The sequence below is a fragment of the Ammospiza caudacuta genome, chromosome 10 (assembly GCF_027887145.1).
Source record: "Ammospiza caudacuta isolate bAmmCau1 chromosome 10, bAmmCau1.pri, whole genome shotgun sequence".
NCBI classification, from domain to species: domain Eukaryota; kingdom Metazoa; phylum Chordata; class Aves; order Passeriformes; family Passerellidae; genus Ammospiza; species Ammospiza caudacuta.
This window is the reverse complement of record NC_080602.1, coordinates 22,278,111-22,291,985: the sequence shown is the minus strand read 5'-3', so window position 1 is coordinate 22,291,985 and position 13,875 is coordinate 22,278,111. Positions and strand designations below refer to the sequence as shown.

At 51.3% G+C, this 13,875-nt stretch overlaps 1 protein-coding gene across 1 annotated transcript in view; it reads right to left on the bottom strand.

Annotated features, from left to right (window-relative positions):
- ST8SIA2 (ST8 alpha-N-acetyl-neuraminide alpha-2,8-sialyltransferase 2) overlaps nt 1-10,942 on the bottom strand; it is a 29,101-nt gene extending 18,159 nt beyond the window's left edge. Inside the window, exon 1 of the mRNA XM_058811092.1 lies at nt 10,845-10,942. Within this exon, the coding sequence (XP_058667075.1) occupies nt 10,845-10,942 (98 nt within the window). The remainder of the gene's footprint in view (nt 1-10,844) is intronic.
- Between the last annotated feature and the right edge of the window lie 2,933 nt (nt 10,943-13,875).

The following is a 13,875-nucleotide window of genomic DNA, read 5'->3' as shown; positions in this document are numbered from 1 at the left end:
GCATTTACCCAGCCTGGCTTCACATGCCCCCAGTGACAGCTCTGTGTGCTTCCTTCTGGAATTTAGGCAGGTGTAGGGGCTGGAGATGCTGCATGTGAGGAGACAAGTTGAGAGCACCTCTGCCTGTGTGCAGCAGTGGGGAAGGGGACTGGCTGCCAGCTGAGTGCCTCAAGGACAGTGTCAGGGGTTCCCCTCTCCTCCTCACACACTGTGAAAAGCAAAAATATTGCAATGCAGACAGAGGCACAAAGGGTTCTGCTGTCATAAATGAACAGGGAGGGGGCAGCTCACTGGTGGAGGAGAGCAAGGCTCTGCTAACCACCTTCCATGGCACTGGGATCACTGCTCTGCTGGCCACGATGCTCTTTTGGACACCTGAGATGCTGCTCCCTGTGCCAGGCTTGGCTTCTCTCTCCAGGACAGGGACACTGCCCAAAGCTGAGACATGATACTTGCCTGAAGGTCTGAGCTGGTTTATGGATCTTAAAAGGCCCCAAACTGTCAGTTCTTGGTGCTTGGTGTGCCACAACATAACTTCAGGGTGTTTTCCCTGCAATCTCCCTTTGTACAGTGGAAGGCAACGTGCGCTGTAGGATGCTGTGGGGTCTCTGGCCCTTCCAGCTACCCTGCCCAGCCCACTGGTGGGTCCCAGCCAGACAAACCAGCTGCCCAAAACACTGAAACTGAGCCAAGCACAGTATTCTCCAAGTTCTGCCACACTTCACTGCCAACACAGGCAAGCCAGCACCCCTGTATACCCTCATTTTCCCCTCCTGGGAGGAGGAAAACATTCAGAAATGGAGGGTACTAATTAGGAAGCACATGTCAAAAAAACCCCAAACAAAGCACAACAAAAAAACCCAAAAAAACCCCAGTCCATTTTATTCCACCTCCCTGACCTGGAGTTTCAAATCTCTTTGCTTCAAAAGGCAAAGACCAACCTCGATTAAAATAGCACAGATAGCATTGATTTTGAAAAGCTTTCTAGTGCTACACTGTGTTTGGACTGAATTGCCTTATTAATCTAGTTGTTATCAGTTTCATTGTATAGCCAGCTCCACAAAGTACCAACCTGCTTCCTAATCCTATTATTTACAAAACATTTTTCTTTGGGCTTCTGTTGGGATGTTTTCCAGTGATAAGTTGCATCTATATGTGCTAATGCCATCTTACTGACTTATGCCATCTTTTCTCATTTTCTCTGAGATTTTCAAGCTGCATTGCCACTATCTAGGATATTATATAGGTCAAAACGTTCTGTGCTCAGATCTAAAGTGACACTGATTCATATATCAGAGGATGTCAAAGAAAAATTGTCATATGGTTCAGGTCCTAATTTTCCTGGATGAATAATTTGTGACAAAATCAGGTATGCAAAGACCCTTCTATTCACCCCCTGTGAATGGGCCTGTTTAGGGGTTTTTATTTCCCTTTTCATCGTTTCCTGCTTCTTAAATGCTTCTCTTAATTGTTGCTAGGTGAGTTTGGTCTCGCTTGGAGCCGCTTGGACACGTGAACTCAAAGCTGCTTTGACTGAACAAGTAGGTCACAGAGCCTGGTTGGGAGAGCAGATCTACACCAGCAGCCTCCACATGTCCACGTTCCCAGGCTCACTAACTAGAAATTGGGTTTTCCATGGCTGTTTTACAATGCCCACCCCCAAGTCCTGCTCCCCCCCCAGCATTTGTGGCAGGCCTTACACATGGGAAGTGGGCATGAGAAACAGGAACTGTAACTGGAAATTTCAGCCACACCCAACTACATTTCATAGCTCACAGAATGATTTGGGTTTGGAAAGGACCTTAAGGATCATCTCATTTCAACCCTCCTGCATTTCACCACATTTGTGGAGCTCATTCCTGGTGGAACAAAACCCCTGCCTCTTCTTTGGGCAACCCAAGTCCTCCTCTTCTCCCTCCTCCATATAAAAGATAATAGTCCCTTGGAGGATTATTAAACTGAATTTATCCACCTGAATTCCCCAGGAGGAGAGTTCAGAGTGCCACAGTTTTTACCTGAGGGGTTCAAAAGACTAACACCTACTAATTAGGTTTTCACAACCTGCTTTTATGTTAGGTGCATTTTATGATCCTTGTTTTACAGCTGGGACACTGGGGGTGAAGTGGCTTGGCCCTTAACACCAAAAAACGAGTTCCACAAGCCAGGAGCAGGCACTGTGAGCTTCCAGCAGACCTGTCCTCTTGGAAATGCTGGATATGGCTCTTGCTGGGTGAGAGGGCCCAGAGGGCCACAGGAATTGATCTGCAAAGATTTCACCGGCCCAAAAAGCAGCCAGCAGTCTCCTGAGATGGCTGCAGACTGTGCCCATTAAGGCAGTCTGTATCTATTTTGTATTTTATATTTCGCGCACTTTCCTGGCACTGTTCCCCTCCAGGAATGCTGCTCTTCCAGGCTCCAGCATCATCTCCCCTTCCTGCAACCCATCCCATTGAATACTGGGGGAGCTGGCACATCAGACACTTGCAGGCCATTCCTGTGCTATTTTACCAGTTGTTTTGGAGTCTCTCTCACCCTGGGATGTGGAGGAGACTGTGATGGAGAGAAGTGGTCATTGCTGGGTGGTAGCTGTGGCACCCACACTCCCCAGGCAAGCAAGGGATTAATTGGAAAGATATTTCCAAAGCAGCTGTCTTTTAGGAGAGAAGATCCTGCAATAACTCTTGATGAGATATTTGAAATCACACTTCCATGTGTTTAAAAAATCTCACTTGATTATATTGTCACAGCTTGGCAGCCCAAGTGTCAAAAATTTCCTAAATATCAGGTGCTACTTTTAGTGTTCCAAGCTTAGTTCTAGCAAAGTCATACAATCACATTTGGGAAAGTGTGCCTGTATTATGGCTTTCAGAAACATGCTGAAACCCCTGTCCCTGCCTTCAGCTCAGGGCCCAACCCAGTATGAGCTTCTCCTGAGCCACAAAATTGTCTCTTTCACCTGTGGAGTGTCATCTGTCACATGCATTTGCCACAACATCAGCATGGCCTGACTCAATCACTTCAAGATGTTCTTGTTTTATCACTGTTCTAAAGGCAGACACTTCTCTCCTCCCCATCCTGCATACTGGCAGGACCTTATTCTCTTCCTCATCTTTAAAACATTATTCCTGGCATCAGCTCTTTTTCTCTGGCTGTGTTAATGAAACAGCTAGCAAAGAAACAGACATTTGAAACAGGCAAAAAACATCCAGAGGGGCTTAGGACTGGGCAGGGTGTTTGTGTATTTCATATATGTTTGTGTAATTTACTTTCTTTCTCTGTTTTTTTCCTTCTGGAAGGGAGAAGGTAAAAAAAAGTTCAGACAAGATCTAGAAAATAGCTGAGACAAAAGCCTCCCTGCTTACAAAACATGTCTACACCATCCATTTGTCCTGAGATCATTTTTCCTGCTAACAGAGCAGAGCTCTCAGGAGCACAAACAGCAGAGCATCAGGCTTGCAGCAGAACCTGTCACCCTGAGCATCCATGCCCCAGAAACCAGAACTCCTGATGGCTTCTGCAGCATCTTGGGTGCCACATACCCTGGGAGATGGTACAACATGAAACATTCTCATGTGGGGCTGGGGGCCCTTGGGCTCATCCTCCCACACCCCTCTCATCCCTTTTCCCAGTGCTCTGGAATACTGAAGGTCTCAGGGGTTTCTTCTTTCCCTGTTGATGCAGATGCTGAGGGACCTCTCCTGAGCAGAGACACCCTCCTGGGGCAGCTCTTCTGTATGAGCATCCCCAAAATAACATAAATAACATCTGGTGCCTACACAGAGCGGGATGGGAGTGCTTGGGTGAGAGCTGCACCCCACAACCAGCAACTGGGCCATGCCAGGAACTTCACAGTGATGTAGATCCCAGATCAAAATGCTGAGCTGCCAACTACTGAACAGTCCATGGTGGTTTCAGAGCTTGACCTCCTCTCACCACCCCTGCTCACAAAGCTCCCATGGAAACTTAGGCAGCAGTAAGAAGTTTAATTAACCACTGAGCAGCTGCTGTTTGCCAGTTGAGTGTGTTTCTGGGTGTCTGAAAAGGTGCTGGAGATGCCTCATGAGGATGTTTAACTTTGCAGGAGAAACATGGCCACTGTTGTAGCTGCTGGCCAAGAGCTGGCTGATATCCCTGAGGGTGCTGGCAAAGCCTGGCTGTAAGAACCATCATTGAATTCCTTACTGCCAGACACATGGGTGATACCTGCAGCTGAGGATGCCTTGAGAGAGCACCCCAAAACTGGGACAAAATGTGCTTTTCAAGGCAGCCCTGCCCATGGGGAGCACTGCATGGGAAGGACAAAGTGCTCAGCACAAAGACAGCAAGCCTGGGCTGGGGTTTGTGCTTGTTTGGGACAGTCCCAGGGTGTTTCTGCATGCAATAACAAGGCCTGGTCTGCAATGGCAAGAAGTATTCAGCCCTAAGTTTGGAAAGAACTCTCACCCCACACCACTGCACTGCTCTGGCAGCTTTCAGCAGTGCTGTGCCCATTTCCTTGGATCAGCCCTTGCACTTCCCAATCAGAGCCAATTCTGCTGCTGTTGATGAAGATTCATCTCCCAAGGCCACCACCACCATCAAGGCTGCTGCCAGCCATCACAAGGATTTACAGCGGAAATGTGAAGAAAAAGGAGCTGTGCAGATACTCTCCTTTTTTTTCCTCTTTCTTTTTTCTTTCTTTTCCTATTGCATTGCAAGGGACTGAAGCTGACACCTGTCTGCTCTGCAGTGGTGTTTGTTGAAGGACATCTGAAACTCTGCACCTCCAGTGAATTTACTTTGCCAGGGAACTTGCTTGTTTCCTGATGCCACTGGGGATGGAAGCCAGAGAAACAGCAAAATAATTATTGTCTAATCTTGTACTTTGGGCTTATTTCTTGCTGCTGAGGATGACCCAGGCCCAGGGGAAACAAATGTGGGAGGCAATTTGAAGTAGTCCAATTTTAGTTTGGTTTTGGAACAACTGGTTTTTACAGGAACTGTGCCTGATGTATTTCAGCAGTGCTATTCTCAAGGATGAAAAAGCAAAATACCTGCAGAATCACAGAATCATACAGATTAAAAATATCCTTTAAGATCACTGAGTCCGACAGTCATCCCAAGACCACAAAGTCCAGCATGAAACCATGTCCTAAGAGCCACATCTACACATATTTTAAATACATCCAGGGATCATATATATATATATATATATATATATATATAAAATACTCTACCACTTCCCTGGGCAGCCTGTGCCAATTGCTTGTCAGACCTCTCAGTGAAGAACTTTTTCCTACAATCCAATCTAAAGCTCCTCTGGTGCCAGTTAAGGCCATTTCCTCATCTTATCATTAGGACAGCCTGCAAGCCCAAGGAAAGATAAAGGCACTGCTGCTAAATGCTTTTCCTGGAAGATCAAAAGCCCATCTGCCACGTGAGAGAAAAGCAACCCCTTGAGTCCATCCGTGCTGGGGGAAGGCTGGGAGGGCTGGAGATGCCTGGGAAAGGCTGGGAGGGGTGGTGGCAGCAGCAGGATCTGCTGTGTCACTGCTGGCCCTGGTCCCAGAGGAGGCTGAGTCTCTGAAGTCATTCAGCAAACCCTCCCTAAGTGAGCCAGCACTCACAGCTCCGTGTTCTCTGTGGGACAGAAAGGCTTCCTCTGCACTCCCAACTGCAATTCTGCACTTGCAGGGTCAGAGGTGGGACACAAAAAGCCCACCTGGGCAAAAAGGAAATGTGAAGCCCACCCAAAAAGCTCACCTGGGCAAAAAGGAAACCTGGGAACTGCTTTATTGTCTCCATTGCTCTGGTTGCATGAACTGGCCTGGCTACAGCAATAGGGCATCCGAGAAAGGCTGGCTGGTGATTTGCATCCTCCTACCACAGCTCTCCTCACCAGCAAGGTCAGAAATTTCCTCCTTGGGGGTCTTGTAAGCTGCTGACAACCAATGCTGGGCTGAGGAGTAACTTTTCAACTGACTGGAAATCCCTTAGCACTTTTGGCTTTTCCTTTTTGTTTCACTTGGGGGTCTGCAAGTGCTTTCCATCCTGCTGATCCCAGCCCTCCACTATTCCAGCATTCCCTCAGAGCTCAGCTTAGTGTGGACATTCATTTCCCAAGCCTGCTCCAGGCAGGAGCACAGGGGTTTGGAGGTGTTTTTGTGGCAGGAGGTGAGGGAGAGGAGAGGGAGGAGAGGGAGCTCTGCAGCCAGCCTGGAACCGGCTGCTTGTACTTCAGGTTCTTGTCACAAGAGCTGCAATCAAAGCCTGCCCTGAGTATTTCCTTACTCAAATCAGTGCTCCAACATTGCTTTTATTTTCCAGCCTGATGTGTCACGGAGCTTTTATTAGAGCCCTGCCATGCCCAAGGAGCACAAAGCTCTCCTCTGGCTCCATACACATGAACACTTCCAGGATGTCTATGAGCTCCTATCCTGCCCAGAGCTATTCCTCCTCCAGCCCAACCTGGATAATTGTTCCCCACTGTGTGAGGGCACAAAAGCACTTGTTGGTAGAATGCAGCACTTTCTCCAGCAAAACTTTCTGGTGGAAGGCAAGTCTTAAACTAACTCTGGGCTGGGTGCAGTGAATCACAGCCTGGAAGATGCAAGCAGGACATTTATACACCATGGACCAACCCTGACAAGAAATGTCACGACTGCAGCCTGCTCACAGCAAGTGCGTAAAGGACACAAACCCTCCATAAAGGACACAAAATCTCTTCCTGAGCCTTATAAAGGCAGGTGTTAGAAAAGGGCACATGAGGAAAAAGTGGCAATTTACTGACAAGCTCCCAGTCAGGCAGGCCAGCAATATCAGAGACTCCCATCCGTCACTCGGAGCGAGCAGAACATAATTCCTCCTGTAATCAGGATGGAAAGGCGTGTGGTCTGGGCTAGCAGGGAAAAGGTTGGCTCGTATTAAGACCAAGTGTCAAGTGCTCACTAAGATGGCTCAGACGCTAATTCGAGAAGTCACCTGGTGGCAGCGGGTCACCAGCTCCCTCTACAGACAACCAGGACACAGCCGGACCCCTGCAGAACTGCAACAGCAGGCGCACACTAACAAAGAGAGTCCCCTTAAACCGGAGCGGAATTCTCCTCCTCACCAGCGACAATAGTGACCCCAGTGGATGCCAAATCCTTTGTTTTGCTCTGCGGGGCCAGGTGTGCGGCGCTGCCCCATCCCGGCGCGGATGGAGGAATGGCTGCGATGCCATCCGCGCTCCCCAAGGCACACGGAGCGCGTCTTTTGTTCCCTGCCAGCCAAACAAAGAGCGGGAGCGCTGCATGGAAACGCAGGCGCCACCGGGCTGCAGGAAAAGTTCAGCAGCCCGGAACCAGCTGCCTGCTCGGAAACAAAGTGCCCAGACCGCTCAGCACAGCAATACCTCACGGAGCAGCACACACCGGCCAGCGTGTCCCTGCCCGCCAGCATCCCGCCTGCATCCCACCAGCATCTCGCCTGCATCCCACAGCATCCCACAGCATCCCACAGCCCCGCCACACAGCCGTAGGTGACACGTCCAGCCAGTGACAAGGATGTAGCACGGGGAAAACCCGCACAGGGATGGGAGGAACGGGCCAAGCAAGAGCGACGCAGCATCAGGAGAGAGAAACTGCTGAATTCTCATCCTTGCCCCAACACCTCTTTGTTTCAGCATCGCCCGGCTGGGGGAGGCGGTCTAAGGATGTCTAGAGGAGTGAGATGGGACTGCTTAAGGCACAAACATCTTTCTCAGAAGCCTGTGACAGGCAGAGCAGCTCCAGCTGCCCTCGGCTCCTATCTTCACCTGCGACCGGGAAACTTATTGTCCAGAGAAACAGCATGGCTTTGGGCTTTTTGTCCTTTTGTAGTATTAGTAGTATTATATTCTCCCTTACTTTTAACCTAACGAACGTTTTGTGCTTTCTTTCTGAAATTTCTCAGTGTTTGCAGGTGAGAGAAATCTGTTCCACCCACTCCCACCCGTGCGAGGAACGCTCTTCCAAAGACAATCCAAATCACAGGCAGGGGGCAGGGTACGTGCAAAAGTGGGCAAGCTGTTCGCTCCTCACAATAATTAGAGAGTGTTTCCATGCCAAGGAAAAGAAGAAAAGAGTTACACCTGCCTGTGTTTCCCCCAGTGCCACCAGCCTGCCAGGGGACAGCTGGGCAGCTCCTTCCTTCCCTGGGCACTGACCACAGCAAGGGTGGTCTGGGGGGTGTGAAGGAGGATGCTGAGCCACACAATCCTACAGCCAAACATTCCCGATGTGCTGGAAGGCTGCACAAATGTACAGCACCTCCCAAACCTCTCACAGAGAGGAGCTGCTCCCTCCTGGACACACTGAGAGCTCCTGGAAAACTTTGCAAGGGTCTCTTCTCTACACTGCTGTGCACTTTTGCTGTCACACAGTTCCATTTACCTACAGGACCTGTTAATAAAAATTGCTATTATGTGGCTCCCACAGTTGAAAACCCTCTATCATCCCCCGACCTGCTGCAGACCAGGCACTCTGCTTTTCCATCTCACCACAGCAATACATTTCAGCCAGGTCAGAGCACTGTGCTCACCCTTCCTGGCACCATGGCAGGGTGACGTGCTGTACGTTTGTGCAGCACGCAGGGATGGAGTGCCCATTGTGCCAGGCTTCTGTGCTTCCCTTACTGTGTTTGGGACGCAGGAGCTCACCAAACCCTAAACACTCCAGAGATGCAATGGGCAAGAGTGGGTGGGAGAGGACAAAGCAAGAGAAAGGTTCAGTTTGTCCGAGTTAATGATTAAATAATATATAATTAATGCAGCAGGGTCCCACCTTTGCTCTGTTTATCCCCTATGGGAAGCACAGCTGATGTGGGCACTGACCTGTGAAAGGTTTGGTGATGTGCATCACAGGGCTTGGGACCCAGGACCCTCCTTCACCCCCTGGGTGCAGGGTGCTCCTCTCCTGTGCCAGTCCCTGCTGCCCTGCCCTTCCTGAGGCTGTGTGGGACGAGCTGCTCGCTGTTCCTACAGAACTCATCTGACCCTGCTGCCGCCCCTGCCGCCGCACAGCTTGGCAGAACTTCCTTGGAGGAACTACAGCAACAAACTCAGATGCCAGGGTTTGGAGATAAGCAGCCAGCAAACAGCCAATTTCCATACAATGTATAGAAAAGAGGGGAGAAAAAATACACAATACTGGGAATCCCTAATGAACCAGGGTGAAAAACAGGACAAGTAAGTAACAAAACAGAATAGATTTTCAATAAGGGCACAGCAAGTTCTAGTGGGTAGATTTAGCAGATAGGGGAGGAGAGAGAAGAAAGAACAGAAGCCGGAAAAGGAGATGGGAAGAAAGCAAGGGGATCAGAGCAGCCTGTCCAATGGGGAGGATGTATCAGAAGATATTAATTTCCTTTATTATTATATAGATAGTGCCAGCTCATTGCAGAGCAACAATTCATCTACCCTGGTAACCCACAGTCTGGTGCTGGATGTTTCTGGACAAGGCTAGTGACCTTTAAGCACTTCTTGCCCGTGGCACCCAGCATAACACAACAATGAAACAATAAACAAACATCACTGCATTCCATTTATCATCTCATAAAGGTGCTTGTTTCAGTGTAAAAGCTGACAAACCCAGCTGGTCCCAAACAGAAGGACCTTTGTGTCATTTGGGCCCCCCGAGTGCACACCTCATTATTAAAATTACTTGGTTTTCCACATTGCTGTAGCAAGTTCCTCAAGTTAATGCAAACCTTCCTCTTTGCATTTGTTCCTCTTATACCCTAAATTTCCAAGCAGACCTCAGAGATGGGGTTTAGGGGGTGGGAAGGGTGTTGCTCCTCAGACTGAGGGGCTGCTTTAGCCCCTGCCATTCATGGCACCTGCAGGTAAACACCAACCATGACAGTGATCAGTGAGGGGTGATCATGAAGCCCCTAATGCATCCCACAGGGACACACCAGTGGGCTAAGCTCTCTGCTCCATCACCCCCACCCAACTGATCCCTGCTCCATCCCTCCTGTCCCACAGACTGGTCCCTTATCCACCTGCAGACTGCTCCGTTATCCACCACTCCCATCAGCTGGTGCCCTCTCCACCACACCCATCTGGACCAGCAGTGGCACCTAAGCCCCCTGGGCTGCAATTTGCCCCAGCATCCCTGTCCAGCAGACCACTCACACCAATATCCCACTAAGGGACCTGCTCCATCCCTCCATCAGCCCCTGAGCAGTGCCTGTGCCAAAATCCCTCTCCCCAGACCAGGATCTGCTCCAACATTTCTAATCAGACTGGTACCCATTCCAGCATCCTTACCCAGACCTGTACCTGATAGAACATCCCTGGACCGGTACCTCAGCCTCTCTAAAAGGAGAGGTACCTGCTCTACCACATCTCTAACGGGAGTGGTACCTGCTCCAGCATCTCTGCCCGGACCGGTACCTCAGTGTCTGTACAGGGAGTGGTACCTGCTCCAGCATCCCCACCCGGACCGGTACCTCAGTGTCTGTAACCTGCTCCGGCATCCCTATCCGGACAGGTATCTCAGCATCCCTAAAGGGACCGGTACCTGCTCCGGCATCCCTACTCGGACCGGTACCACCGCGTCTCTAGCGGGAGATGTACCTGCTCCCGCAGCCCTGCCCGGCCCCGTGCCCCATCCAGCCCCGTCCTGCCCGGCGGGCCGGTCCCGCCCGGGGCTGTCCCCGGCCCCGCGGAGCCGCGCGGGAGCGCAGCGCGCTCCGTTCCCACTTGGGCACGGCGAAACCCGGGAGAGCCGGAGACAAAGAAACTGTCCGGGCGCCCGCCCCCTCCTCCGCCGCCGCCGCCGCCTCCTCCCCGGTGCCCAGCACCGCTCCGCGCCCCTTCCCCGCGCGGGGCCGGGGGGATTTACCCGCTCTCCTCCTCGATCTCCGAGATATCGGCGAAGATGAGGAAACCGACGAGCAGCGTGAGCAGCGCCAGCGTCCAGCCCCGGCACGGCAGCGGCATGGCTCCGGGGCTGGGCCGGGCTGGGCCGCTCCGCGCCGCTCCGCGGGGTGCGGAGCCCGGCGCCGCGTCCCGGCTCGGCGCCGCCGCCGCCCGGCGGGGCCGCTCCGCCCCTCGGCGCCCCCGGCCCGCCCCGCCGGCGCGGGGAGGCTGCGGAGGGGCGGGGAGGGGGCGCTCGGGGCGGGCTCGGCCCCGCTGCCCCCCGCCGCTAAAGTTTGAGGCGCGGCGCCGCGGCCCGCGCGTCCCTTACCGCGGCCCGGGCTGAGGCGGGAGCCGCCGCCTCCGCCGCGCCCTGCGAGCCCCCCGCAGCCCCGGCCGACTCCTGTCAGCCCCTGTCAGCCCCTGTCAGCCTCTCCAGCCCCTCCAGCCCCTGGCAGCGGGCTGCGCCCCTCGCCGCTCCGCCGTCTCCTCCCCTGCGCCCACCGCGCGGTGCGGCGGGGTCGCTCCTGGCCGGGGAGGGGGGGGTGGGCACCGCGCAGGCGGGGCGGCTGCTCCGCGAAAGGACAAAAAACTGTAATAAAATCAGACAGCGGGAACTCCCGCGCGCGGTGCCTTCTCCTCCTTAAAAACAACAACAAAAAAACCCCGGATAACTTATCACACCCGGTTCTATTACTATCAGTTGTTATTTTAGCAACAATGATTTCTTGCGCTCCTATAAATACTGACCGTCGTAACCGCGCTAGTCCTGCCATGACTCTGGATCCCGCTGGAGTTTGTGCGGGCAGAATTTATTTAAGAACAAAACTGCAAGGTAGGTGTTCTGCTTCAGAGATGCTTGGCTGCATCTCAACCACCTTGCAACCCCTGCAAACATCCTCCTGCAGGCTACAGGCGCCCTTGGGTTTTGTTACGGAGAGAAAAAACTGCAGTTTCTACACAGAAAGTGTGTGAAAGCCGGGGAAAACACAGAAGTACTGGCTGGACCAAAGAACCGGCAAAAAAACACCCAGAGGTGCTTTCCCTATATCCCTGTTAGTCCAGTGACAGACAGGGAGAAGAGAGGCTTAGGCAATGCCAGCCTGGCACAGCCTCACCAAATCCAAGCACAACTCTTTCAGGCCAGAAAGTTGCTGAAAATCAGAATATCTGGTGATATATGCACTGCCGAGCTGGAGAGGCACGCGATAGATTTATAATGCAGCAGAGAGAAGCAGCACAGATGTGTTGAGAGCGAGAGATACTAATTGCTTACATATTTAAAACAGCATCTTTAGTCTGAATGGGAGGCACCATTAAGCAAAACAGAGCTATTAACTGGGGCCACTTGGAAAGCTGCCATTTTCCCTTCTGTGCACGGCTTTTTGCATCAATTCAGAAGTACAGTGTGGTACACTGTCAGTGTTGTGTGATTCCTGCCGAGGTGCCTTGCACCAGGATAAAGCTGTCCATATGTGCAGGGATGCTAACACCACTGTGTTGTATGGAGAGGCACACTCAGCACAAGACTTCTCTCTTTTATCTGGATTAAATGGTGGAACGAGCGTGTTATGGCCCACATGCTTTCCTGGGGATTCTGAAACTCTTGTAGAAAGAGGAGACAAACAAATCACCATTACATTTATAGGTAAAAAATACGACACAGGTGAGTCTGGTACAATTATATTGTAGTGTGTATATGGCAAATTTACACTCCAGTATACAGCTTTCATAATGGAGCATATCCAGGACCCTGGGGAAAAAGTGATTTTAGGTGGCATAAGTAGCCCCATAATTTACCTTCTGCGTAAATCTGAGAAAAGCCCAATTTCCCTCCTGTTTTATTCATCTTGGACTCCTTTTGCTCACCCTGCTCTGGAGTTCCCCAGCAGTGTGACTGGCCTGAGGATGAGGAACAGGCTCTGAGGTGACCTTGCAGGGATGACATTGGGGTTTCCCGAGATGCAGCGGGCACAGCACCGGTCCCCTGTGACTCGGGAGCACCACACCGCAGCTGCCTTCTCCTCCTGCACATCCTCCAGAATGCAGATGGAGATATCTGCTCCTGCATCTTTTTCAGCTCCATCCCAGGTGGTGTTCCAGCCTCTTTTGTCTGATCTTTGTGTTTCAGTTGCCAATCACAGTGTCAATGTGCAAGAGGAGATATCTCGATGGAGGCTCAGGAATAAGAGGGGGGAGTCATTCAGTGCACAGTGGGAGTTGGTTTGCCTGGACAAGGACTCTCAGGGGCAAGGGCATCCTATCTGCTGAGATGCTGCTTCTGCTGAGGAGTAGCTTTTCTTAAAAGACACGCTGGGATTTGGCTCTGCTCCTGTGTAAGTCAATGGAAATGCTGCTATTAAATGAAATTGAAAAAAAATCCTCCTTGCCGGGTGAGCTGAGAGTTAAGCTTGATGCCCTTCACTGGAGAGCTCCATTGCTAGGGGCTCACACAAAGAGCTCTGTGAATCCTCTACTTGGTGTCATCTGTTGCTTTCTTCCCCTGAAACATGTAGGTCAAAAAAAAGGTCATTCTTTGGCTGATTGGGCTTCAGACACAGGGACCAGGACCTTGAAGTGCAGCTAGTTTGAGGTGAGGAGGGAGCAAGCTGGATAGAAAATGCAGGAACAGTGCAGCTTGCAGAATTATTTTGTAATCAATTAACAAAGCTGTGTAACACCACCAAGTGTGACTCTGCGATGAAAACCTCGAGATCTCGGTGCACTGCTGAGGGCTGAATTCTGCACGGTCAGGAGTCTTACTGCAGTGATAAGAGGAAATTAATATAATAATACTGACTACAGAGAGGACAGTTTACTCTGCATTCACCCCAAGTCCATCCTTTACAGCATCCTGGCCAGATTTGAGGGAGGAGCAGATAACCCACCCTTGATAATGCACCAGTTTCATGCATTGCTCATTATCCTGAAGAACTGCAGACTGCTTTGGAGCAACTGCCATAGTTCCTCAAGTGTTAGTCATTCTGCAAATTCAATCCACCATGAATCTTTACATG